The sequence below is a fragment of the Musca domestica genome, unplaced genomic scaffold (assembly GCF_030504385.1).
Source record: "Musca domestica strain aabys unplaced genomic scaffold, Musca_domestica.polishedcontigs.V.1.1 18, whole genome shotgun sequence".
Classification (NCBI taxonomy): Eukaryota; Metazoa; Arthropoda; class Insecta; order Diptera; family Muscidae; genus Musca; species Musca domestica.
Window position 1 is genome coordinate 8,538,173 of NW_026712238.1, and position 24,122 is coordinate 8,562,294.

General features: G+C 35.6%; 1 protein-coding gene across 3 annotated transcripts in view; it reads right to left on the reverse strand.

Annotated features, from left to right (window-relative positions):
• LOC101891806 (palmitoyltransferase ZDHHC8) overlaps positions 1–24,122 on the reverse strand; it is a 181,853-nt gene that overhangs the window by 11,516 nt on the left and 146,215 nt on the right. For all 3 annotated transcript variants that reach the window (XM_011293229.3, XM_059120923.1, XM_011293231.3), the window contains exons 2-7: positions 20,567–20,685; positions 20,343–20,500; positions 19,843–20,015; positions 16,712–16,906; positions 16,097–16,421; positions 2,286–2,530 (exon numbers count right to left, since the gene is read on the reverse strand). In XM_011293229.3, the coding sequence (XP_011291531.1) occupies positions 2,286–2,530; positions 16,097–16,421; positions 16,712–16,906; positions 19,843–20,015; positions 20,343–20,500; positions 20,567–20,685 (1,215 nt within the window). The remainder of the gene's footprint in view (positions 1–2,285; positions 2,531–16,096; positions 16,422–16,711; positions 16,907–19,842; positions 20,016–20,342; positions 20,501–20,566; positions 20,686–24,122) is intronic.

The window sequence follows — 24,122 nt, forward strand, 5'->3', positions numbered from 1 at the left end:
AATTGTTGACTCTCTAGGAATGGACCAATATTATCCATTTCGTATGGCACCTACATAGATATAAAATAAATAATGTGACGTGCCAAGTATGAATGGAATCGGATGTTGGGGGAGGTACAAGAAGGAGTGGACCGATATATCCCATCTTCACAGCAGATCTTGTGTTAGTAGAAATAATAGGTTGTGTGAAATATGAAGAGAATCGGATGTGTATTTCAGATTTTTTGATCGTTTTGGTCATTTGAAATTTTGACCCTTTGTGGGAGAGGTACCAGAAGGAATGGTCCGATCTCTACCATCTTTATAACAGATCATGTCTTGATGGAAATATTGAGATTTACCAAGTCTGAATGGAATCGTATGTTAATTTCGCGTTTTATGAGCTTCATCGATATTAAAATTTTTGACCCTTTGTGGGGGATGTACCAGAAGGAGTGGACCGATATATCCCATCTTTACAGCAGATCTTGTGTGGGTACAAATAATAGGGTGTGAAGCGAATCGGATGCTTATTTCGGATTTTTGGATCGTTTTGGTTATTCAAAACTTTGACCCTTTGTGCGGGAGGTACCAGAACAAATGGTCCGATCTCTAGAATCTTTATAACAGATCTTGTGTAAATGGAAATATTAAGATGTGTCAAGTTTGAATGGATTCGGAAGTTAATTTTGTGTTTTATGAGCTTCATGGATATTCAAAATGTTGACCCTTTGTGGGGGAGGTACCAGAAAGAGTGGACCGATACATTCCACCTCCACAGCAGATCTTGTGTTAGTAGAAATAATAGGTTGTGTGAAATACGAAGGGATTCGGATACTTATTTCGGATTTTATGATCGTTTTGGTTATTCAAAACTTTGACCCTTTTGTGGGGGAGGTATCAGAAGAAATTTTCCGATCTATACCATCTTTATAACAGATCTTGTGTTGGTGGAAATATGAAAATGTACCAAGTCTGAATGGCTTCGGATGTTAATTTCGTGTTTTATTAGCTTTATGAATATTCATAATTTTGTCCCTTTGTGGGGGAGGTACCAGAAGGGGTGGACCGATCTGTACCATTTTTATAACAGATCTTGAGTTGATGGAAATATTGAGATTTACCAATTCGGAATAGAACCGAATGTTAATTTCGCGTTCATGATGCTCATGGATATTCAAAATTTTGAGCCTTTGTAGGGGAGGTACAGGAAGAAGTCGACGGATATATCTCATCTTCGCAGCAGATATTGTGTTCAAAATTTTGACCCGTTGTGGGAGAGGCACAAGAAGGATCTGTGCGATATATACCATCTTCATACCAGATCTTGTTTTATCAAAAATTTTATTTCGCATTTTCTTAAAGATATAATTATTTAAAATGTTGACCCTTTGCGGGTGAGGTAACAGAAGGAGTGGCCTGATATATTCCATTTTCTTGCCTTAACTTGTGTTAATAGAAATTTTGGGATGTTCCGCGTTTAAAAACAATCAGATGCTCATTTCCCGTTTAATGGGCTTCATAGTCATTCAAGGTGTTGACAGCTTTGTGGGGGCTTTGTGTACCAAGTTTGAATCAAATCGGATACTCTCCTTCGAGAATTATCGTGCGCACCTGCCAGCTAGACAGGTAGATGGACAGACGGAAACCCATAGATTGACTCTAAATGAAACCGATTTAGTCCAAAGAGACTTAGGGTCCAATGCTCACAATTATCCACGCTGTGGATAAGTTATCCAGCTGCGGATAACTTATCTACGATAAATTGTCCACGATGTTAATAAGTTATCCACGTATAAATTATCCACGTGTATAAGTTATGTCCGATGTGGGTAAGTTATCCACCGTGTTATTTTTATTATCCACGACGAAGTTAGCCGCGATATTAATTTTAATATCCATAATGTGGATAAGTTTTCAATGGTGTTGATTTGATTATCTACAACATGGAAGTTATACACGATGTTGATAAGTTATCCACAGCGTTAGTAACGGGTATAAGATATCCGCATCGATGTTAATGTACTTATTTACGATGTGCATAATTTATTCACGATCCGCAATGTTAAGTGTATTATCTATGTTGTGGATAAGTTATCTACAATCTTTATTTAGTTATCTACGACGTAAATCAGTTATCACAAGGTACAAGATATATATCCGGTTAGATAAATGTATTTTTTCATCGAAAATGATCTCGTGTAGTCAACTATCCAACATGTAGACAAATTATCCATGGTCCAGATAAATTACATACGATAGGTGCTAGGTTCAAAATATTTCCCCAAAATCATTTCATATCTTACCTCTGTCTCGCCAAGGGACTATGCCGGGGATGATACATGCGCATGTGACGCGGCGAATCACCGCCACCATTATTCTGGCCCGCATTACCCTGCCCCGTTGATATTGTCCCATTGACATTCTCCATTTGGGGTAAAAAGAAATTGGTTGAATTGTGTCGTTGTAGTGGCGGTGTTGGTTCACAATCTTGACTCTGTGATGCTTGCGGTTCCATATCGGTATCGGAACATTCACGACCGGGCGATAACTGTATTGCATGTTAGGGTTATTATCAGAATAAAGAAATGAAAAGGGAAGAAACACACAGAAAAAAAACATAAATCAAATAAAATATTCAAAAATTGTCAATTACCTTATAATTATTTAATTTTATAATTATTAATTTATTAACTTGAATAATAAAAGACATATGCCATTAATCGTAAATATAATAATAAAAAAATAACATGAAATGGATGAATTCGAAAAAAGAAAAGAAATAACGACAACATGAAACGACATTTGATGGGGCGGATGCACTCTAAATGAGATGTGATGAAAAACTCACGGGAAAAATTATAAAGAGTATCCTACAAATAATGTGACTGAGAGAAGTGGGGCCTAGTTCTGGGAGGAGGACTACGTAAACAAATTAGAAAACAAGGGACAATGTGGAAACGATTTATGGAAGTTGTGTGTAAAATAAACGACGAAACCATTGTAAATTAAAGAGAATTTGCAGCAATACTTTTCCTAAGATTTACGACATTTTTAGAGAACCTCCAAACCTTCCAGTATAAACACGGAATGTTTCAAATATGAAATTAGAGGGGTTTTTTACGAAAGTTGTTTTTAAGAACTAAAAAGTTTTTTTTTTTCAATTAAATGATGAATTTGCCAGCAATTTTCACTTACCTGCCACAAAAGCGGCAGCTAAGTAAAAAAAAACATTAAAACGAGTAAAAAAGTATCAGTCGGTTTTGCCGACAGATGTATACCCCTAGCCTGGAGTGTGAACTGTTGAGGTACCAGAACAAATGGTCCGATCTCTACCATCTTTATCAGTTGAGATACCAGAACAAATAGTCGGATCTTTAAAACAGATTTTGTGTTGATGAAAATATTGAGATGTGCCAAGTCTGAATGGAATCGGATGTTAATTTTACGTTTTATGAGCTTCATGGATATTCAAAATTTTGGGCCTTTGTGGGGGAGATACCAAAAGGAGTGGACCGATAAACCCCATCATCGCAACAGATCTAGTGTTAGTAGAAATAATTGGATGTGTGAAATATAAAGAGAAAATGTTGCTTATTTCGGATTTTATAAACATTTTGGTTATTCAAAACTTTCACCCTTTGTGGAGGAGGTACCAGAAGGAACGGTCCGATATCTACTGTTTTTATAACAGATCCTGTGTTGATAGAAATATCCAAATGTTCCAAGCTAAAATGCAATCGGATGTTAATTTCGCGTTTTATGAGCTTAAAGGTTATTCCAAATTTCAACCTTTTGTGGGGGGAGGTACTAGAAGGAGTGGACCGATATATTCCACCTTAACACCAGATCTTGGGTTAATAAAAAATGTTGTGTTGTAATTTGAAGATAACTGGACACTTACATCACATTTTATAAGAGCACTGACGCAAATATAAGGATTTGGAAAATTGAAGCAAAATCGAATTATTATTTCTCTTTCTGTGCAGAAAAAATATATATTTTTTTTGAAAATTTCGACCTTTTGTGGGGGAGGTACCAGAAGGAGACCTTGGGTTAATATTCTTGGGATGTGTAAAATTTGAAGACAATCGGACTGTTACATCACATTTTATAACAGTTGTAATTATTCAAAATTTTGGCCCATTGTGGGGGAGATACTTTGATGGAGTGTACCGATATTGTCCTTTTTCGAACTTAACCTAGCACTGACGCAAATATTAGGACTTGCAAAGTTGGAGGAAAAGCGGATTATCGTTTCTCTTTCAGTGCAGAAAATATATTTTTTGAAATTTTCGACCTTTTGCCCATCTCCAAACTCGAACTAACTTTGACAATAATATTAGGATGTACCAAGTTTGGACCAAACATCGGACATCGCTAGATCGACTCCAAAAAATATTTGGTCCAAAGAGATCTAGGGTCTAAAACCGTTATTTCGACTAGGCACGTTTTTACCGTATCAAATGAAAGGGTATAAAAAAAATCATCTTTTACTTTTTTGGGGAGGTACCAATAGGAGTGGACCGATATTACCTATCTTCGAACTCGATCTAAGTTTGACAATAATATTAGGATGTACCAAGTTGGGAACAAATCGGATACTTCCTTTGAGATTTTTCGTGCGCACCAGCCAGAAAGACAAACGGACGGACAGACATCGCTAGATCGACTCCAAATGTCCTGAAACGGATTTGGTCCAAAGAGACCTAGAGTCTAAAACCGTTATTTCGACTAGGCACGTTTTTACCGTATCAAATGATATATACCCTCCCTAGCCATATGGCTGAGGGTATAAAAAAATCATCCTTTACTTTATTGGGTTTCAAGGTGTATATAGCCTCCACTTTATGTCGAGAGGGTTGAGAAATGAAAAAAACTATTGATATTGTCAATTTTTTTAAAATAATAGCAATTTGCACTTACCTGCCACAAAAAGTGGCAGATAAGTTAAAACTATGGGCTTTTCGTGTGAGAATTCGTTAATTTGGCCAAATATGTTAAATATTCTTAAACAGCTTGCCAAGAAAAATTCTTCCGATGAGGATTGAATGAAAATTCTTAAATGAACGTATCTGTGATAAAATAAAAACTGTGATTCAAACTAAGAATAAAAATGTGGTTTCAATATACTTCTCTAAATTACCAACAATGCATTTTGAATATGAAAAAAGGAAAAACCAAAGGTAATTTTTAATAAATATTAAAAATGGAATTTTTTAAAACTTTACTGGAATTGAATGTTACGAAAATTGCAAAAATGTAAAAACAAGGAAACACTTGACAACTATTGAATAAAAAATGTCAAAAAAAAAAAAGATATATGAAAACAGTGGTTGCTGGGCATGGCGACGTCTATGAATTGTTCAAATTTCTTACTTTAAAGAACGAAAATGTTATCAAGATATTCAGAGAGAGAAAAAAAAACAATTTTCAATAAAATCTTAAAAGAGAGTAAAATTAAAAAACGGTTTACCTTATTTTTGTTTTGAAGAACAACGGTTGGTGCTTTCACAAAAGTCGTGTTTCAATTTGACCAATTCTTGTTTTTTGTTTTTGTCTTAATAATTTTTTATCTTCTTCTTTACAATTGAATATCAATCAATTTATTACAAAAATACAATTAATTCTAGCAGCAAAATGATAAACAAATAAATAACCACAATCAAAATTAAATAACTCAATACAAATGCAAACTAACAACTAACGATTTATTTTTTTTGCTGAGCCAAACCGAAATAAAAACTTGTACATTTGGGGAGTCCAAAACAAAAACTAAGTAATTCCAAATAATCCATGCAAATAAAAATCAAAAAAATGCCAGAAAGAAATAAATTGTTTGGTGCCAAAAAATTGAAAAAAAAAGAATCGGATAAATATCAACTGACTACAAATCTGTGATCAGTGGCTGTGCGAACGAAAAGAACAACTCAAGTGGAAAAATTTAGTGATTTGCAAACAAATGCAATTGAAATTGATTTGTCTACATCTTTTTTTTTTGTTTTGGAAAGGAGGTGGTGGTGGTGGTTTAGTTGTTTCGAGTGCGGTAAACCAGTGCAATAAATTTAATCCGATACAAATGTACAAAAGATTATAACAGCAAACAGAAAAAAAAACGACAATAAATAAACCGACTAGATATAAAGAAAAACTACAATTGGAAAAAAGGTTGACAAGTCCTGGCATCGATAATCTATCCTGGTGAAGTAGTGGCACAAATACAAAAATGGGTTGATATTTGACTTAATATTCATTTATTAAACCCAAGCTCCCTATATGGTCACCAATGCGGGCAACTTTCCGGCGGTAACGCTGGTACCAAATAACATTGCTAAGGAATGCATGATACGTCTTTAAGAAGGCTTAAATAAAACAATTTATGTATCGGAGCTATGGATATATGGAGGCCGATTTCCACCAAATGGAAAAATTCCGTTGAATGTGCTAAAATCTACTCCTTTTGGGCTTCAATCCACTCCTTTTGTGTCGATATTAATCATTTGGTTCGCAATGACCGTGAAGATATATATGGAAGCTATATCCAAATCTCAACCGATCTCGATAAAATTTCATTTCTGAGATGTATGAGATATCTTATGTTAAATGTAATTGTGGCGGAGTGCATATACGAAAGTCAGGGACTTAAACACCAAATCGGATAAACTTATGTATGGGAGCTATAGCTACATCTGAACCGATTTTTACTAAAATTGGAAGTATTTGCTTCTGAAATCCACGCCTGGGGTCGTCTCAAAGCCACTTCAAAATTCTTTAAAATATCCACGCCTGGGATCGTTTGAAAGCCCCTTCAAAATTCTTTGAAATATCCACGCCTGGGATCGTCTGAAAGCCCCTTCAAAATTCTTTAAAATATCCACGCCTGGGTTCGTTTGAAAGCCCCTTCAAAATTCTTTGAAATATCCACGCCTGGGATCGTCTGAAAGCCCCTTCAAAATTCTTTGAAAAATCCACGCCTGGGGTCGTCTCAAAGCCGCTTCAAAATTCTTTGAAATATCCACGAATGGGATCGTCTGAAAGCCCCTTCAAAATTTTTTGAAAAATCCACGCCTGGGGTCGTCTCAAAGCCGCTTCAAAATTCTTTGAAATATCCACGCCTGGAGTCGATTTAAAATCCCTCAAAATTCATTAAAAAATCCACGCCTGGAGTCGATTAAAAATCCCTCAAAAATTCATTAAAAATTCACGCCTGGAGTCGATGAAAAAATCCCTCAAAAATTCATTAAAAAATCCACGCCTGGAATCGATGAGAAATCCCTCAAAAATTCATTGAGGAATCCACGCCTGGAGTCGATTAAAAATAACTGAAAAAATTATTGACAAATCCACGCCTGGAACCGATTAAAAATCCCTCAAAAATAGATTGACAAATCCACGCCTGGAACCGATTAAAAGTCCCTCAAAAATAGATTGACAAATCCACGCCTCGAGTCGATTAAAAATTGCACAAAATTCATTGAAAAATTCATGCCTGGAGTCGATTAAAAATCCCTCAAAAATTGAAAGACGAATCCACGCCTGGAGTCGATTAAAAATCCCTCAAAATTGATTGAAGAATCCACGTCTGGAGTTTAAAAACCCCTCAAAAATGCATTACAAAATTCACACTTAAAGACGTCCAAAAATCCATTAAAAAATCCACACTTAAAGACGTCAAAAAATCCATTAAAAATCCACGCCTAAAGAGGTCCAAAATTCCCTCAAAAATGCACGCCTAAAGACGTCCAAAAATCCATTAAAAAATCCACGCTATAAGACGTTCAAAGGCTCCCAAAAATGTATTTAAAAAATCCACATTTAAGGACGTTCAAAAGTCTCCCAAAAATGCATTTAAAAAATCCACACTTAAAGACGTTCAAAAGTCTCCCGAAAATGCATTAAAAAATCCACGCTTGAAGACGTTCAAAAGTCTCCCAAAAATGCATTAAAAAATCCACGCCCAAAGAGGTCCAAAAATCCCTTAAAAATGCATACCTAAAGACGTTCAAAAGTCTTCCAAAAATTCATTAAAAAATCCTCAAAAATTCATTAAAAATCCACGCCTGGAGATGTCTACAAAATCCTCAAAAATTCATTAAAAATCCACGCCTGGAGATGTCTACAAAATCCTCAAAAATTCATTAAAAATCCACGCCTGGAGATGTCTACAAAATCCTCAAAAATTCATTAAAAATCCACGCCTGGAGATGTCTACAAAATCCTCAAAAATTCATTAAAAAACCCACGCCTAAATTCCCTCATAAATTCATTAAATCCACGCCTAAAAACTCCATCAAAAATTAAAAAAACCAACCTCAAATTTCCTCACAAATTCATTAAATTCACGGCTAAATTCCCTCAAAAATTCATTAAAAAATCCAGGAATAACGTCCTCAAAAAACTTTTAAAAATCCACGCCTCAAGTGGGGTCGTCTGAAAGCCCCTTCAAAATTATTTAAAGATTCCTTGAAAAAATTCCTTTTTAAAGAATTTTAATGGAAGTCTTCTTCTTAAATCTCCTTGATATAGGATCAAATACTTCAACATTCTGTCCAAATTTTGGTATACTTAAAAAATAGTATTTGATTTCGACCATACATTCTGTTACCAAAAATAGTAACAAAACTAAATAGTTTAACAACACTTTTAGATGTTTGATAATCTCTATCAATCAATAGATTAATTCCTTTAAATCGCTCAGAAGATTAATAATGACATAACCGCAATTTCCTTTCATCTCCATGTCAAACCACAACGAAAATTTACAATAAACACATTTAACTCGATTCAATACATATTTCAAATAAATATAAACATTTTATATACAAAACATAAAAATTATAGCAATAATGAAGATAAACATATATATATATTCACATTAATAATAAAGCTGTAGTTACTTATTTTGGGTTTTATTTGGTTTGTCATTGTTTTATTTTTCATTTTTTTTTGTTTTGTATTTTCTTGGCAGCAGCCATAGGACACTTAAGCTTCAGCGGTTTTTTGGGCCATTGAACAAAACAAAGAGGATTTTGTTCTTAAATTTGCATACAGATGAAGAAAAGGTAGAAGAAGACGAAGAAGGAACCGAAATGCAAAACTAAGATAGATGTCGAGACTACAAACAACTAAAAATGCATTCGAGTTGGAAAGGAATAAATTGTAATAATAACAACATAACCAACCTACAAGTAGTCAGTCAGGCACATACCAACAACAAGTCTACAAGTTATTTCGGTGGCATGCACTTAGAAAAATTGCCAAAAAATAAAAATCTAAAGAAAATATATCATAATTCTAATAGAAGAAAATAAGATACAAACAAATTAGGAGAAGAAAAAAACAAAAACAATTGAAAGTGGTATTAGAAAAAAAAAGGGAAACTAAAAAAACAAAGGCAGGTGGGTCTAGAAACTTAGGCAGGAGGGGGTAAGGACGGAAAGTGAGAGCAAGTCAAGGATATAAAAAAATATCTCATAGAAAAATAGGAAAAAAAAAACACATTTCTTTACAAAGACCGACCTACAAAAAAATAAACCATCAAGACATGTGATATATGCCTCAAAAAAAAAAAAAAAAAAAAAAAGCCTTCTGGCATTGCCATGTTGTTCCAATGAACGAACGAGAGAGAGAGGGTGTGTGTGTGTGAGCAAAGAGATTTTGTAAAAATAATTGAAAAGTCCAACCAATACTCGGTAAAAATATCAATTTTCAAAAGAAGAATTTTCACAGAAGACAACTTTGATAGCTTTTCTCAAGGGATGAGCAAAAGAAAAGAAAAATTGTATGGTTTCAATTTAAAACATATCAAAAACATTCACACATACACACACACACACACATTTCATATTGAACAGTTGAGTGCCAATTTGAAGAGGAGGAAAAAATATTATCACATATGGACTTTTTATTTAGCCACTTTCAGAACTGAGTTACCGTAGTTCGTTTGAACGAAATTTGACCAAGTCGAGATGCTGACAAGTGAAAACGGCATTAATTCCGGGCAGAGCATTTTATAACCTGCACCATGAAGAAACATTTAATTATGTAAAAATCGAAGTGGCGAAGGCTTTTAAAATATTTAACATTTTTCGCCTGGACAATTAAAGCTACTTCGGAAGAAAGGTGAGGTTGTCATATTTAAAATCAACCGGGACCGCCAGGATGACTACAGGGTGAGATAAAAAAAACTGCAAAAAGTCAAACGCCATAAATTTTACATCTTTTTAATTTTTTTGGCCCATTCCCGGCGAAACGCTTGTTTGAGGTTATCGACACTTTGGTATTTTTTAATGCCAACCTTGTTTTCCAAAATACTCCAGACACTCCAGAAATGAAGCCAGGCGGCCCACACCATCACCATGGCCGGTGGCCAACCGAAAGTGCACATTTTCAGCTGACCTCTTCGGCAAGTAAACACGATCATTTTGTTTACAAACTGCTGGATAACGAATCTCATCGGAGAAAACCAAATTCGGCAGTTCACCACTTTTGGCCAAGCGAAGCTACTCTTTAGAACTTTAAAGTCTATTTTCTTTCGGTTGCTGTGTAAGTTCTTGCACTTTTTGGAATTTCAATAGCTTCACCCCGAACTCATTTTTCAATATTTGCCGAATGGAATATTGTGATATGTTCAGCTCAGGAGCCATTTTCCGGCCACTGCGACGCGAGTTTCGATCAAGTCGCTCTCCGCTCGTATTTATCGACCGTGGCATCAGAATCAATGCCGAATATTATCGCGAAAACATTCTGGAGGTGGGCCTTGGGCACGCAAACATTTTGACCGCAGACTTTGGACATTCCAACAGGACTCAGCGCCATCGCACTCAGCACGCGCAACCCAAGTGTGGTTACAAAATAAGGTTCCTCGCTTCATTTCCAGCGCACAATGGCCACCAAAATCTTCGGATACCAATCCGTTGGTCTATTGTGTCTGGAGTATTTTGGAAAGCAAGGATGGCACTAAAAAACACCAAAGTGTCGATCACCTCAAGCAAGCGCTTCGCAGAGAATGGACCAAAATACCGCAGAGCAACATTCGTTTGTTGAAGGCCATAATTCGTGCCAAAGGTGACCAAATCGAACAAATCTAAACTTATTCTAAAATTTGGTGCTATTTCCGACATTTTTTGCTTTCATTCAATAATTTTTTTTATCTCACCCTGCAACAAGAACAAGAAACCAGTGTGTCAAATTTGCTGTAGACGGGTTCAGATATAGCTATAGCTCCCATATATATTGTTCATCCGATTTGTTGAATTTGTCCTGCACAGCCGTAAATCAAAGACAGCTCAGAAATACATTTGTCAAATTTTATCGAGATCGGTTTAAATTTGGATATAGCTCCCATATATATCTTTATCCGATTTCAAGTTAATTGTGCACTAAATGGGTAATACAAACCCGAATTGAAAAGGCACAAATGCCTCGGCAGCATCCTCTCTTATATTAGTTTCTTTGGACTTTAAATTATAACTATAATCAGGGGTTGGCAGATATAAATGATCATTTTCACAACAGATCGACGAGTAGCAGGCTTAGTGGCAAGTCCTTACCATGATAAGGAGACTATGTCATGGTGGACATCGTCACCTCCACAGTCCATAATGTTTATGGAGAATAACGAACAAAAAACAACTACAACAAAAAACCAAACTCTGACCCAACTTCACCTGCCTCATTGAAGGCATCGACCCAAGACACGACCACGGACATAAACACAAATGTGGGCGGGGACTTGACACTGTCAACTTACCAAAACGTTGTTTGTGAGCACATACTAAGACAGAGTGAACAGCTGTCCGACCTTCTTGAAAAGGCCAGAATCCTCAAACTCCGCCAGGAGAGCCTCGGCAACATTTAGTAGAAACCTATTCAGAGGAGAATATTCCTCTCTTATATTAGTTCCTTTAGACTTTAAATTATAACTATAATCATAGTTGCTATGAATTCCCATAAAAACTTTTACTAAATATGCAAAGTGGTGTAGGGTATCATAAAGTCGGCCCGCCCGGCTTTAAGACTTTCTTTAGTGGTTTCAGTCTCAGCAATTACCATAGATTTTGATATATTTCAAAAGTAGTTCGGCGTTCATTGCAATTTAATTATTGCGCCTAAAAGTATGCTATTCAATTTCAGTACTGACCATCATCAAAGAGGTTCATCCTTGTAATTTATTTATCTGCCAGTGGAAACTGAACATCGGGATATATTCAAATATAACTTCAGTGTATTGTAAATAATCGCTCAATTATTCCAACTTACGAACAATACAAAACAAATGCAACTAATTACAGTACATCTCTGTCAGTCCGTCATCCTCTGACACAACAAAGAAAAAAAAAAACACGAAAACTCCCAACCGATAAATTTATCAAAGTGAAAACTATTTTAGAACTCCCTTTTGTGTGTTTTGCAAATAAAATGCCAAGCTAATAGAGCTTCTATCCGGATGGTATCTCGAGAATAATAAACACTTTGTTAAATTTTGAAATGGCAACAACAGCAACAATAACCACACAAAAAAGTGCTAGTTATAACTAAACATAGCAAAGAAGAGCACTTATAAATAACAGACTAATGAAAAATACATTGTATAGTTTTTGTTGCTGTTGTTGTTGGTTTTTGCCATTTTCATTTTGAAAGATATATATTAGCGCAAAGACCAAAGCGAAACAAACAACCAACCAACCAACATACAAAAGGAGTTAACTAAAGTGTACTTAAAACCACTAGTCATTCAAAACTAACTACCCGAGCTGATACCAAAGGAATTAAGAGGAGAGATCTACCCATAAATATGTATTTAAAAGATATGTTAGAGGGACAAACGAAAAATGCATCTATGTGGTGTTTGTTTGGACATTAGCCTTTTGTGTTGCTACAGTTTCAGGGATAAATATGGTGGACACAATGCACAAACTGCTATAACATTTGGAAAATTTAAAAATTTTGGTGTCACAACTGGAAGCGGAAATTGGACCTTAAGGACAAATAACAAGTTAAAAAGTCTCAGTCGGTTTAGCCGATATACCCTCAGTTAATACTCGATTATTTAAATAAATGTTGACTTCTGTTATGATTATTCAAATTGATGACTCTCTATGGAGTATATTCCGAAGGAATGTGCTAATAGTGTCCATTACGTATCGGAGCTAAATATTTATGATATAAGTATTGCGACGAGCCAGGTCTGGACTATATTGGTTACTTCCTTCACTTTATACGAGATATGTGATCATTTTTAGAAAATGTTAAAATGTGGGTGAGGAACCAGACATAGACGGCCGAAGTATTCCATTTTCACATTCGAACATTTATATTCAATTTTATGCGAAATCATAAATTCCATATTCATCTCAGGTTTCTGGTTGAGAGAAATATTTAGATATAGCAAGTTGTAAAGGATCGTTGAATTGTTTCGCAAGTTATGGCAGATAAAAGTATTGAAAATTGTGACCCTTTGTGGCGAGAGGTACCAAAAGGGGTTCGCAGATTTATATCGTCTTCACAGCAGATATTGTGTTAGCAAAAATATTTGGGTGTGTGAAATTTGAAGAGAGATGGATGCTAATTTCGGCCTCTTTGAGCGTTTTTCAAAATCTTGAACCCTATGTGGGGAGGTACCAGAAGAAATGGTCCCATCTCTACCATCTACACAACAGATCTTGTGTTGATCGAAATTTTGAAATGTACCAAGTCTGAATGGAATCGGATGTTAATTTCTCGTTTTATGAGCTTCAAGGATATTCAAAAATTTGACCCTTTGTGGGGGAGGTACCAGAATAAGTGGACCGATATATCCCATCTTCACAACAGATCTTGTGTTAGTAGAAATAATGGGATTTGCGAAATATGAAAAGAGTTGGATGCTTATTTCGGATTTTATAATCGTTTTGGTTATTCAAAACTTTGACCCTTTGTGGGGGAGGTACCACAAGGAATGATCCGATCTCTACCAGCTTTATAACAAATCTTGTGTTAATGGACATATTGAGATGTACCAAGTCTGAATGGAATCGGATGTTAATTTCTCGTTTTATGAGCTTCAAGGATTTTCAAAAATTTGACCCTTTGTGGGGGAGGCACCAGAATTAGTGGACCGATATATTCCATCTTTAAATCGGACCTTGGGTTGATAAAAATATTGTGATGTGTGTAATTTGAAGACAATCGGACTCTAAAATGTGATTATAGGAGTTCTAATTATTCAAAATTTTGACCCTTTGTGGGAGAGGTATGAGAAAAAATGGGCCCATCTCTACCATCTTCATAACAGATCTTGTGTTAATGGAAGTATTGAGATGTGCCAAGTCTGAGTGGAATCGGGTGTTAATTCCGTGTTTTATGAGCTTCATGAATATCAAAAAATTTTGACCCTTTGTGGGGGAGGTACCAGAAGGAGTGAACCAATATATTCCATCTTCACATAGGACCTTGGCTTAATAAAAATATTGCGATGAGTGTAATTTGAAGACAATCGAACTCTTACATCACATTTTATAGGAGTTCTAATTATTCAAAATTTTGACCCTTTGTGGGGTGGTACTTTCATTTTCCATTTTCGCACCTGACCACTGATGCAAATATTACGATCTGCAAGGTTTTAGTGAAAACGAATTATCATTTTCTTTTTTTTTTTTTTTTGAATATTTCAACCTTTTCTGTGAAGAAATGGGCCGATATTGCCAATCTCCGAACTCGATATAAGTTTGATAATAACATTACGGTGTACCAATTTTTAGCGAAATCGGATACTCCCTTCGAGCGTTATTGTGCCCACCAGTCAGCTAGACAGACGGGCGGGCAGTGTGCGTGATTTCTTTATATTTGCCTGGAAAACCGCCGATGGTCGCTCTCCGCTCGTATTAATCGACCGTAGCATCAGAATAAATACCGAATATCGAAATATAATCGAAAATATTCTGGAGGGTGTATTAAAGCGTTGGGCACGCAAACATTTTGGCCGCAGACCTTGGACATTCCAACAGGACTCAGCACGTGCCACCCAAGAATGGTTACAAAATAAGGTTCTTCGCTTCATTTCCAGCGCACAAGGGCCACCAAAATCTCCGGATACCAATCGTTGGACTATTGTGTCTAGAGTATTTTGGAAAGCAAGGTTGGCACTAAAAAATACCAAAGTGTCGATCACCTCAAGCAAGCGCTTCGCCAAAACACCACAGAGCAACATTCCGGCAGCGTGTGACGGTTTCATATGTTTGTGTGTTCCGACGATGACGATGTACCAAGTTTGGGCCACATCGGATACTCCCTTCGAGAGTTATCGTGCGCACCAGCCAGCCAGCCAGACAGATAGGCGGACGAATTTGGTCCAAAGAGACCTAGGTTCTAAAACCGTTGTTTCGATGAGGCACGTTTTGGCCATATCAAATAATATATACACTCTCTAGCCATATGGCGGAGGTTATAAAAAGGTATATCTGAGGACGCTTGTTAATACGTTGGAAGTTACAGAATAACTGAACCATTTTGAAAAATTTGTAAGATTGTGCTTTCCGGGGATAAAGTGAAATGTTGATTTACAACTACATTGGTGCTGAAGCCATACAAAACTTTCAAACCGAAGGACCTATGTTAAGAATCATTTTCTTCATTTCTTCAACCGGATACTGTAGATTATATAAAGGACCAAGGATATGTAATCAAATGCAGTGAATTACAACTAAAGGGAGCATTAAATGCTCTATTCAAATAAAAAATAAAATCTTTTAAATAATAGCAAAGCTAATAAGTATTAAAAAAAGATAGACAAAAAGTAAATAAATACAACATTACACACTAAGAGATAATAACAAAAATACAGATATAAAAAGAAACTAAAAAAATAATAATACAAAAAAGATACAAAAAGTTTAAAACTAATACAACAAATACAGAGGGAGAATAGTAATAATAGTAAATACAGAAGAAACATAGACAACAACAACAACATCAACAAGAATAGTAATAATAAAACATAACACAAAGAGAACAGGAATTGGAAATTAAACAAATACAACAATTGCTATTTTAAAATGTAAGTTTTAATTCTTTTTGTTGCAATAGGAATAGTTGTAGTTGTTTTTGTTATTGTTAAAAAATTACACAATTTACCCACCTTACTATAAAGCGTTGTGCTGCCCGACCGCTGATTAAAACCATTGCCCTGGTCCGTATAAGTCTTTACCTGTGTATGACGCTGGTCCCTATCGTAATAATTGCGAGGCATTCCATGGGGTGAATGTTGATTATTGGCCGATGGCATACCACCGGCACCGCCGCCACCACCCGCACCGCCATTGCCACCGCCAGCACCTGGTTTGCCACGAATACTGCCGGCCGAATTTTGTTGATTGTTAGCATCACGTTCAGTGGTTATCGTGCTAATGGCTTGATTTTCTTTATGAGAACGACGTGCAGCATATTTATCGGGTTTGAGAAGACTATTCACATACATACATCCATATCGAACCATACCATAGCATGTGGTCAAGGATTAACAAGCATGATGATGCCGGCATTGTTGTTGGTTGTTGATAATAATCGGAAGTGATTATCAAAGTGTTGCCGTTTAACCGATTCGAAAATGTGCAATCATCAAATAATAAACGAGGACATGAAGAGAGAGAAAGAGCGAACAAGTTTATTTATTATTAATTACATTACGTTATGAAATCAAATTAAATCACAATCAATTGCTGTGTCCATTAGTTTTTTTTGTTTTACTACTCACCTTGGATATTGAGGACCGAATTGAGTGTAGCAGCAATTATGCCAACAACCTCGGGAAAATGGATTATAGCCACCTTTGAATTTACCTGTCACCTGTTCATTTGTGGTGCGACCCCGCGAGACCAGTACCATGTGGAAGCCGGTCAAACCAAATATGGGTATAGCTAATATTGTTACAATACCCATTAATACCATACTATGGAAATAGAACAAGGAAAAGAAAGAAAACAATAAAATATGACTTAAATGGTACGAATGAAAGGATTGTAGTCGGTTGGACCTAAAATTGTAATACTCGACACCATTATGATTACTTTCAGTCTTATTTACAAAATTTGAAAAGACGTGTTTAAGAAGTGTTTTTTTTGTTTCAGCGTAAGAAGGAAGCAGAAGGCAAGCTGACCAAATTTTAAGGACATCTATGGTCATAAGGATCTAATGACCAATTCAATTCTAGAAAAACCATAAAATTTGTGACTGTCTTAGAATTTATAGAGCGTCAGATAATTGCAACATTCATGGTTATGATGCGGTAGGGAAATGAGGATCTAAGTCAAGTAAGACGGATTGCGATAATAAGATGAAGTCGACTGGTTCGGCTAATCCGAAACAATTCAACAATTCCCTTTAAAACAACACTTTTTAAGCTCCCCACAAAGAAGCCAGAGACAAATTCTAGAATTTGATATTGACAAAATGTATTCAAAACCAGTTAAAAAGTATCAGTCGGGTTTGCCTACAGATGTATACGCTCTGCCAATGTTCGATTATTTAAATGTATTTTGACTTCTGTTATAATTATTTAAATTGTCGACCCTCTATGGAGTAGGTTCCGAAAGAATGGGCCAATATTGTCTATTTCGTATTGGACCTAAATAAATATGCTATAAATATTGCGACGTGCCGGGATTGGACTACATTTTTAGAAAATGTTAAAATGTGTGTGAGGTACCATATATACTGGGTGAGATAAAAAAACTGCAAAAAAGTCAAAATCCATAATTTTTACATATTTTTTTAATTTCATTGAATGAAAGCAAAAAATGTCGGAAATAGCATCAACATTAGAAAGAAAAAGAATAAGTTTAGATTTGTTCGAATTGGCTACATTTGGCACGAATTATCGCCTTCAAACGGCCAATGAAACCGTCACATGCTGCCCGAATGTTGCTCTGCGTTATTTTGACCAATTCCCGGCGAAGCGCTTGCTTGGGGTGATCGACACTTTGGTATTTTTTAGTTCCAACCTTGCTTTCCAAAATACTCCAGACACAATAACCCAACGGATTGGTATCCGGAGATTTTTGTGGCCATTGTGCGCTGGAAATGAAGCGAGGAACCTCATTTTGTAACCATTCTTGGGTGGCGCGTGCTGAGTCCTGTTAGAATGTCCCAGGTCTGCGGCCAAAATGTTTGCGTGCCCAAGGCTTTAACACACTCTCCAGAATATTTTCGCGATAATATTCGGTATATATTCTGATGCCACGGTCGATTAATACGAGCGGACAGCGACCATCGACTGTTATGGCGGCCCACACCATCACCATCGCCGGCGCTAGAGTTCTGGTGGCCAACCGAAGGTGCACATTTTCAGCTGACCACTTTGACAAGTAAACACGATCATTTTGTTTGTTCACAAACTGCTGGAGAACGAATGTTTTCTCATCGGAAAAAAAACCAAATTCGGCAGTTCACCTCTTTCGGCCAAGAGAAGAAACTCTTTAGCTCTTTTGAGTCTATTATTATTCTGTTGCGGTGTAAGTTCTGGCACTTTTTGGAGCACATTTTTCAATATCTTCCGAAATGAATATTGCGATATGTTCAGCTCACGAGCCATTTTTCAGCCACTGCGACGTGGGTTTCGATCAAGTCGCTTCTTTACTATTCGAACCATTTCCACTTATGTTGCTGTTTTCTTCCATCCACTTCCTTGACGTCGGGCTACGCTACCAGTATCGCGATAAGGAGCGATGGTACGACACACAAACATTTTATTCACATTTAAATGCTGGAGTGCTCTAACGATAGCCACATGTGGTTTTCCAGGCAAATATAGAGAAATCACACTATCACGTTTGAATTCCATCACGAATAACTTTTTTTCTGGAAAATTCTCAACAAACTGCTTTTGTTCGCTTGTAAATAATATAATGAGCTGTCACTGGAATAATTGTAACAGCTGTCGGACGAGTGGTTTAGAAATGAGAGCAGTCTGAAGTTGGTTTCAGTTTTTTATCTCACCCTGTATAAGAGTTATAATTATTCAAAATGTGTACCCTGGATGGAGTGGACCGATGCTGTCCATTTTCGCACCTGACCTATCACTGATGGAAATATTAGGATTTGCAAAGTTGGAGCAAAATCGGATTATCCTATTACTTTCTGTGCAGCAAATTATTTTCTTTGAAAATGTTGACATTTTATGGGGGAGGTACCACAAGCAGTAGACCGATATTGCCTATCTCCGAACTCGATCTAAGTTTGACAAAAATATTACGATGTACCAAGTTTGGATCAAATCGGATACTCCCTTCGAGAGTTATCGTGCACACCAGCCAGACGGATGGACGAACGGACATCGCTAGATCGAAATGTCCTGAAATGGATTTGTTCCAAAGAGACATAGGGTCTAAAATCATTATTTCGATGAGGCATGTTTTGGCTATATCAAATGATATATACCCTCTCTAGCCATATGGCTAAGGGTATAAACATTGCCGCTGATTCAAATGACCTATATGCCTAATAAAAAATTCCAGCCCCTTGTCCATCCAAAATACTAAATAACTCACTGGTTATTGAGAGTCACAACAGTGATGAGGGAAAATTTCCCTGTAGAGTGACTCTCTGCTTGTCAGAATTAAAAAGGTGGAGCTTAATTTTTCATCAGTTAGCCCTTCCAAGGTATATACAACGTGTTTGATAAACTTGTCTTTGTTCCGACTTAAGTGATGTCTCGATGTTATCACCAGGTCCAACCACTTCTCTAAAGTCATACAGAGTACCTTCAAAGAACCATGTCATTAACCGATACCTCATAATGGTGCAGAGTAAGTGATGTCTGCTTCTGACTACAAACGAATTTAACGAATTTTTAATTAAAAATATGTCATAAAGCGCTTCAATACTTACGATACTATTGGTGCTGTATGCCTTATATTTGGCATAATTTTTAATACATAAAATAAGCATAACGAAAATATGCTTAACATGTGTATCGACAATGAAACCAAAAAGAAAAAGAAAAATCTATAATTTCGACGTCCAATGCAATTATTCACCCAAGGACAGTGATGATCGAATGTCTGTAACGAAATAATGAAATAGTAGTAGCAACAGCAACAACAAGGTAGGATAGGAGAGAGATTTTCAATATACAAGAAATCACAAACAGATGCACACAGTCGATTTCACATGCAGCAATGAAGGGAGGATGGGAAATGAAGAAAAGGCGTAAAAGGAAAGGCAAGTTATCACATATCAAAGTGAAAAGGGGAGGTTTCAAGGTTATATGAGATTCTTTCTCCAAATTTTCAAATAACACAGTTGCATATTAGGAAAATCGAAATCTCCTGCATTGCTACGGATTCGACTGCTTAGTTGCATCTGCACCATGTGAATTTTGTCCTTACCTCTATGCAATGATTGCACACGGAACAATGTGAGCATCTTGGTGGTCGATAGAATTTACAGGTGACACACCATTTCATTTTCACCGTAATCCCATTGATTTCGGCATTTTTGTATAGAGGCGCCCGAAACTCCTCTTCTCGATCTTCATCAGGGGAAGCTGTAATGGAGAAATTTTGAATGAATATTTGTTTTGTGAGAAAAATAATATTTTGGATATGCTTACCTTTTGGTATTACACCTGGATCCATAAATGTCGCCAATGTAAAATTGGCCAAGACAAAAAACGTTATAACACCCTGATACGCCGGTACCCATGGATGACTTTTTAAGTAATATTGGCAGCTGTAAAGGGGAAGAAAAAAATGAAAATAAATTAATAAAAAATTGAGAATTTTTTAAAATTCAAAAAAGGACATAAGAAACGGAGTAGGATATCAAATAAGAAATATTGAGTGCTTTTACAGTACAATTTTGGAAAAGTAGCCTATGATGAACTTTGCTATCGGAAAAGATATCTTCGATGAAATTTTCATTCGGAAAGACATCTTCAATGAAATTTTCTATCGAAAAAGTCATCTTCGACGAACTTTCTATCGCTAAATTATCTCCGACAAACATTTATATCGGAAAAGTAATCTTTGATGAGGGTGAGATGAGAAAAATGCAACCAACTTCAGACAGCTGTCATTTCCAAGCCACTCGTCCGACAGCTGTTAAAATTATTCCAGTGACAGCTCATTGTATTGTTTGCAAGCGTACAAAAGCATTTTGGTGAGAATTTTCCAGAAAAAAAGTTATTCGTGATGGAATTCAGGCGTAATAGCATGATTTCTTTATATTTGGCTGGAAAACCCCACGTGGATATCGTTGGAGCACTCCAGCATTTAAAATGTCCGTCAAGATAAATTTAAATTTAATTAGCAAAGACACAAACCAAGGTGATTTTTTCTCCGGTTCACAAAGGGTTAATAAAGAGAGAGAGAGAGAGAGAAAGAGAGAGAGGGAGTAGTAAACCAGAGAAAATTAAAGGTAAACTAAATTATATTAGTTTTCATCAAATTTCATAATTCTCCCTACAAATTTCAAATTTAAAATGAAAATGCTAAATAAAAACCTAATTAAAATTTACGTTGAAAAACTTTGAAACCCTTAACTCTACATTTAAACCGAGAATAAAATATTTAAAAATGAAGTGGTGTTGTGGCTGGGCACAAATGAAAGATCTCGAGGAGTACTTTCCGAATCTGTGGACCTTATAGCCAAAAAGAATTTTTGACCTGTGAATTTTTTGCATTTTCTGAAGAATTATCGCTCAATTTTATGGAAATTGCAGATAAAAGCGTCCACAGAACAGAAACTAAAAATGAAGCGGTGTCGAGGCTTGGCACAAATGAAAGGTCTCGAGGAGTACTTTCCGAATCTGTGGACCTTATAGTCGAAAAGAATTTCAGACTTAGGAATTTTTTGCATTTTCTGAAGAATTATCGCTCAATTTTATGGAAATTGCAGATAAAAGCATCCACAGAACAGAAACTAAAAATGAAGCGGTGTCGAGTCTGGGCACAAATGAAAGGTCTCGAGGAGTACTTTCCGAATCTGTGGACCTTATAGTCGAAAAGAATTTCAGACTTAGGAATTTTTTGCATTTTCTGAAGAATTATCGCTCAGTTTTATGGAAATTGCAGATAAAAGCATCCACAGAACAGAAACTAAAAATGAAGCGGTGTCGAGGCTGGGCACAAATGAAAGGTCTCGAGGAGTACTTTCCGAATCTGTGGACCTTATAGTCGAAAAGAATTTCAGACTTAGGAATTTTTTGGATTTTCTGAAGAATTATCGCAGATAAAAGCATCCACAGAACAGAAACTAAAAATGAAGCGGTGTCGAGGCTGGGCACAAATTTAGAAATTAATTAAATATGTGTTGCAATTATTTTTGTATTTTCTGTATTTATAATTTGTATTCAACAATTTTTTGTCAGTGCATGTATATTACCTTCGGTTCAATTTTAACTCCAATCAATGCTCTCACTATTTTTCGAAGTTCGAATTGAATTTGTTAGATTTGATTTTAGCTTTACATTTGCTCTCACTGAGGAAAGCTCTAAAAGCTTTTACAAAAAACCGAAAAATTTAACAAATGTTCTTCATGTGTAGCAGAGTCGTGAAGAGGGAGAGAGAGAGTGAGAAAGAGAAGCAAGATCCTGCGTAAAGTGTTTGTGAGAAGACAAAGAACTAAGTGCGCGCTTCCAAAATGCGAACGTTACTATATCTTTTTTTTTAGGAATTTTTTTTTTGTTTTAAGAAAATGCTGCGTCAGAAGAGTGCAATCCGGCGTTGGAAAACATATATTTTTGTACACATGGGCCATTATTTCGTTAATGCTTATTCTGCACTAAGTTAATTTTACACCAACAAGTACTAGGTTGTAGGAAAAACGTGAAGACACTATTTTTTATTTCAAATATTTAATTTTTATTTTCAAATTCATACTTTGATACAGGACGAAAATTATTTTTTTTATTTTTGAAAATTAACGTATTAAAAAAATAAATAAATTAGATAAAAGAGTTTAAAATATAAAAAAAAAAATAATTATAAGTAAATCAATCCAATTGACATATTATATATATATATATATATATATATATATATATATATATATATATATATATATATATATATATATATATATATATATATATATATATATATATATATATATATATATATATATATATTCGAGCAATAAGAATACAAGCAATGTAATAGTAACAATACAAATATACATACATATACATATATTTATTTATTTTCTTTTAATTTATTTTTTAATGGATCTTATGGAAATTGTTGGCATAGTTCACAATTACACATTTCTATACTATTTTTGCTATTAATATACTTGAAGCATCCTTTACATACAGGTCGTTCGCAGGTTTTACAAGTCATTATATTGTTTTCGCAATCAACTCCACAGTGTAAACAATACGAGCCCTTATCGTCTGCATTGTCTATTAAGATTTTCTTAATATATGTCCTAAACTTCTGTTGAACTTCGAGATTTTTTAGCTCACTTTTGGCAAGAATGCGTTCAACAAATTGGATATATCTCTTTGGATATAGAATAAGCATAAACGAAATAATGGCCCATGTGTACAAAAAAATATGTTTTCCAACACCGGATTGCACTCTTCTGGCGCAGCATTTTCTTAAAACAAAAAAAAAAATCCTAAAAAAAATAAATAGTAACGTTCGCATTTTGGGAGCGCGCACTTAGTTCTTTGTCTTCTCACAAACACTTTACGCAGGATCGTGCTTCTCTTTCTCACTCTCTCTCCCTCTTCACGACTCTGCTACACATGAAGAACATTTGTTAAATTTTTCGGTTTTTTGTAAAAGCTTTTAGAGCTTTCCTCAGAGAGAGCAAATGTAAAGCTAAAATCAAATCTAACAAATTCAATTCGAACTTCGAAAAATAGTGAGAGCATTGATTGGAGTTAAAATTGAACCGAAGGTAATATACATGCACTGACAAAAAATTGTTGAATTCAAATTATAAATACAGAAAATACAAAAATAATTGCAACACATATTTAATTAATTTCTAAATTTGTGCCCAGCCTCGACACCGCTTCATTTTTAGTTTCTGTTCTGTGGACGCTTTTATCTGCAATTTCCATAAAATTGAGCGATAATTCTTCAGAAAATGCAAAAAATTCACAGGTCAAAAATTCTTTTTGGCTATAAGGTCCACAGATTCGGAAAGTACTCCTCGAG